This window comes from Limulus polyphemus, unplaced genomic scaffold, assembly GCF_000517525.1.
Source record: "Limulus polyphemus unplaced genomic scaffold, Limulus_polyphemus-2.1.2 Scaffold8143, whole genome shotgun sequence".
Classification (NCBI taxonomy): domain Eukaryota; kingdom Metazoa; phylum Arthropoda; class Merostomata; order Xiphosura; family Limulidae; genus Limulus; species Limulus polyphemus.
The window spans coordinates 24,342-29,103 of NW_013673753.1; the positions used below are offsets into that span (position 1 = coordinate 24,342).

The following is a 4,762-nucleotide window of genomic DNA, read 5'->3' on the forward strand; positions in this document are numbered from 1 at the left end:
GTGGCTTGGGTTAATTCAACTCAACAATATTCTGTTTAACATTTGTTTGTGTGGCTTGGGTTAATTCAACTCAACAATATTCTGTTTAACATTTGTTTGTGTGGCTTGGGTTAATTCAACTCATCGTTATTGTGTTTAACATTTTTGTGTGGCTTGGGTTAATTCAACTCATCATTATTGTGTTTAACATTTGTGTGGCTTGGGTTAATTCAACTCAACAATATTCTGTTTAACATTTTTTTGTGTGGCTTGGGTTAATTCAACTCATCATTATTGTGTTTAACATTTGTGTGGCTTGAGTTAATTCAACTCATCATTATTGTGTTTAACATTTGTTTGAATCCACTTCTTTATCAGCTTGCCTTCAATTATGATGTGTATGTGTTTTTCATAGGTTCATTTCCGTTTATTAGATTTTATATGTTTATTGGACAATTACTGTCAAAATGTGTAGGGAAGTTTGAAAATCTGTTGTAGTAAATTAAATCATTTTATTTTAGTAACTGTCAATTCAGTAGCAAGTAAGATTAGGAGAAATCTGTTTAGTTTTACCATCCTAGTGTTTTCTTCTAATTTTGTGGCATTCCTCTTTGTTTTAGAACATTTTTAGGAACAATGAATGTATACAGAAGTGTGCAGGTGTGTTCATATGTACTTTATTCTGGAACAGTCAGTAACGCTTTCTATAAAAAGTTGTATTAATGTTTGGCTGCTTTATACTGTATTACATTCTTCTAGAAATGTCTGAAATACTGTGTTTTGCTAACATGGCAAAAGTTAATTCTTATGGGGAGTGACAATAGGCAGAGCCTGATTATATAATTTAAAGAAAGTAGGAGGGAAGAAGACCCATAGAAATAGTGTCCAGAAAATGGGAGGGAGGGGAAATAGAATTGAGTATGAAGAATCTCTGAATGATGTGCATAATTCAGAAAAGTTTAGAAGGTAGGCTGGGCATCATGGTTAGTATATAACAAGTAGAACTCATGAACATGTTATTCCATGTAGCATTCTATCATGTGAGCTAAATCTCCATGATACATGTTTAGACTTATCATGCAGTTTTTTGTATGTCATATTAAACTGTGCAAAGCAAAGAGTTTGAAGTCACCATTGTTATCGTATGAAAATACTATTCTACCTATCATTTCACAATTGGAAATGACCGATTACCGGTTATTATAGCACACAATCGTCCCGATTACGTTCAGTAAAGTTGATGATGTAATATTGTTGACGGTTTAACGTCAATAATTGTAATGACTACAGAGAATGTGCTATGAAAATAAATCATGATCTCTCTTCCGTTTTTTATTTGAACTAGTGAAAAATGAAAATAGAGACTGATCTTGTGGCTAGTACATGACCGACACATAACTGTACGTGACTGTTGTGAGAGACAAACAAATTGTTGAGGCTCATTATCTAAATCCATCATTCACTTCAGCCATAAGTTCGAAGACTTTGCTATCACTCTACACATTTTGATCTAAACAACTTTCTAAACCAAACGAAGTATTCCAACCAAAGGTCATATAAAGTTACCGCGTTTGAAAGTTTGTGTTTATCAAGAGAGGAATCTTTAAATTAGTCGCTGAAAGATTTTTTAAAAATTGGCCTTATTAGATATGCTCCTAATTGTATTGCTATTATGTATGTAATGATCAACTTTCCAACCTTAGAAAAAGAAATGACAACTTTAAATGCATTATTATAAAAAAGACCCACATCGTGCTGGTGGAATTAGTTTATGATAATGAAGACCCATATCATGCTAGTTGAATTATTTTATGATAATGAAGACCAGCATCGTGCTGGTGGAATTTTATGACAAAGAAGACCCACATTGTGCTGGCTGAATTATTTTATGACAATGAAGACCCACATTGTGCTGGCTGAATTATTTTGTGATAAAGAAGTACCACATTGTGCTGGTTGAATTATTTTTTGTTGAACTTGAGATAAGATAGTGGGTAAAACAAAATATGCAGTCTAACTAACTAATGAATGAATATTTGCTGTAGAATTATTATTGATTCTATAAATGTAGCTACCAGTTTGGCTGACAATTTTGATTTCATTTCCTTAAGTTTGGATGCTCAGTCCTTTTTTGTCCACACCTTTTTTTTCACTCCTAAGGTGTTTCTGATTAGATATCATGACTTTTTATCAATACACACCGACAAACCACAGCAAGTAAGAAAGTGACACTTGATAGTAACCAACATTAGCGTTTGGATTGCAACCCTATTATTTGGAACAGACCTTTACTTTACAGGACCATCCAGATTCTTTAAAATATATGGTGGTAGTTTCTCCTCTCTAAAACAGTGTTAATAACTTCCTTTATAGTAATGCCATGGAATTTAGATTAACAGTTTCTTGTCATCACGACCATGCATAATGAATTTAGGTAATGAACCTCAACAATGTGTTTGTCTCTCACAGCTGTATCAAGCATCATTATTTATACTAATTGCTTAAGCTAATGTCATATGATGCTAAACGCTACTTAATTAGGAGAACTTCATAAAGATTAACCAGTTTGTGCTTAAAAGTTGGCAAAGAATAATCAATAACAACAGTTCACCCGTATGATTCTTTTGAAAACTTGAGCTAGAAACTGTTAGTCTAGTTTGCTTGGCCTAACCAATACTTGTATATCTGCATTCTCCTTATGGTTTTGCTGCTCTAAATCAGCTGTCTTTAATCTGAATGACAAAAAAACTAAAAATGGTCCATTTTTACTCTTAGGTGAAGCTATAGTAAATATTTTAGACTGATACCTTATGTGACTTTTTGTGTAGGCGTGTCTCATTGAAATATCAGGTGCATAATAAGTGTTTCAGTAGGTAGTTGATAATTTATTTAAAAATTACACACAGAAATTCACCACAGCAGATTAACAGAATAGATGGACTCTGTTACAAATCTTTGTACATTGAAGCAGTTTTTTCTTTTGCTGTGAATGAGTTGATACTATACAGGATTTTCTTTTCTCCCAAGATAATTTATTTGAAAAGAACTCCAGAAGAAGCTTATCAACCACTTGTCGGAATTTCAAGTCCACCTTTCATTCCCTTCCGGTGAGTCATTAAGCATATGAACTTAGGTTAGTTTTAATAATTTTACTACAGAGATCTATTTGTAAAAATCTCATTTAAGATTCTTTTTTTTTTACCATTATTCTTTATTAACTTGCCCAGCTTTTCCATGAAACTGATCACATGATGAAAGCATAATCAGAATTTTTTCCCTCATTTGTGGTTTTCTAACTTTTGTGTTCCTTTTAGAAAATGTTCAGAAGTCTTATCCAAAAAGAGAAAGTACTTGCAATACAAGTAAATTTTCAACACTTGTTTCAACAATTTGTGAGAATAAAGGTCCTAGAAAAAGCAATTACAATATTTTGATAACTATACCTCTAGCAACCTGAAATCACAGACAGGTACCTTATCAATGAGAACATTTGTTATTTAACAGCTTTTAATCACTTATGATTCAAGTCATTTTATTATATCCTCAACAGTGCTATACGTGAAAGCAACTTCAGTTATTTTTACTTAGTTTTATTTCACTCTACAGTTTAGGTTTACTAATATAACAAATTATATTTGATAAGTTTGGAGTTGTTTTTCATACAACCATTAACAATGATACAATTTAAACCAACTTTCACTAGCCACTGATAAAAGTGATGTATATATTTGCACAATCTGAGTGTTCGGTGCATTTCAGAGAGCACTATGTAGAACTGTGCTTCAAATAAAAAGTTCTGTATTAGGTTCTCAAGCAGTTAGTTCTCACTTGTTTGGAAGAAGAGAATTCTGTGCAGTGTATTTTCTTATAAAAAATATGTGTGTGTGTGTGTAATTATTTCAATGGTTAAATAACTTTATAATTATAATTCTTTAGTGTTATTCTTTTACAATAATGTTACTGGAACATTAATTTCATTTGTATAATTATTTATTAGAACGAAGTTTGAAAGTTCTTTAAAAGGTCGGATTAGCTTTTTGTTGCATCACGTATAGTTTCCAGCTGTAGTTCTTTGTGTGGGAGGTTTAACTTACGTTGACATTATTATATACCACCTTTAACAAAGCCAAGCCAACCATTTAAGTGTTAGCTGTCATTGCAGGAAAGTAAAGGTGTGTATTAGATTTGACCAGACTTTATTTATATGCACTTCATACATTATTGTTAGGTCTTCTTTATGTAAGTATGTACATTTGTATAATTTGTTATAGCTAAATTTTTATACCTTCAGGGATGCATCATTTGGCCCATCAACCTATAACCTTACTTTATTAGATTGTTTCCATGCTGTCAGTAAGGTAAGTCTAGCCTAATTAGATTACATCTTTCTTATTTCAAGTATAAACTTGTGTAATTTTAAAGAGTAGATTTAAAGTTTAATATCCTTTACATAGTACAGTTTAGAAAATCAAACTTGGCAGTAAACTGTTGATTATTTTAATTGCTTAATGATAATAATCAGTTGTGTGGTAATTTGAAATGGAGCAGAAAAACGAACCAGTATTTATAGAGAGGTACAAGTTTTACAGGTAGATCTCTTTTTAGATTACCATAGGTGTAGATATATGATTGTTTAATAAAGAAAGTTACATTTAATTTTTAAATAACTTGTTTTGAGTACCTTGTTAAGCCTGTTTATCAGTATAATATTCATAGTGTACTGTTAAAAGTTGAGTTTTGTGTCCCATAATCTTTCTGAATGGTCTTGTTACGTATCTGCTTG

At 31.6% G+C, this 4,762-nt stretch overlaps 1 protein-coding gene across 1 annotated transcript in view; it reads left to right on the plus strand.

Annotated features, from left to right (window-relative positions):
- Positions 1 to 4,352, plus strand: part of LOC106475144 (dual specificity protein phosphatase CDC14A-like) — a 20,219-nt gene extending 15,867 nt beyond the window's left edge. The window contains exons 5-6 of the mRNA XM_022379340.1: positions 3,007 to 3,086; positions 4,271 to 4,352. Of these exons, the coding sequence (XP_022235048.1) occupies positions 3,007 to 3,086; positions 4,271 to 4,352 (162 nt within the window). The remainder of the gene's footprint in view (positions 1 to 3,006; positions 3,087 to 4,270) is intronic.
- The last annotated feature ends 410 nt before the right edge of the window (positions 4,353 to 4,762 follow it).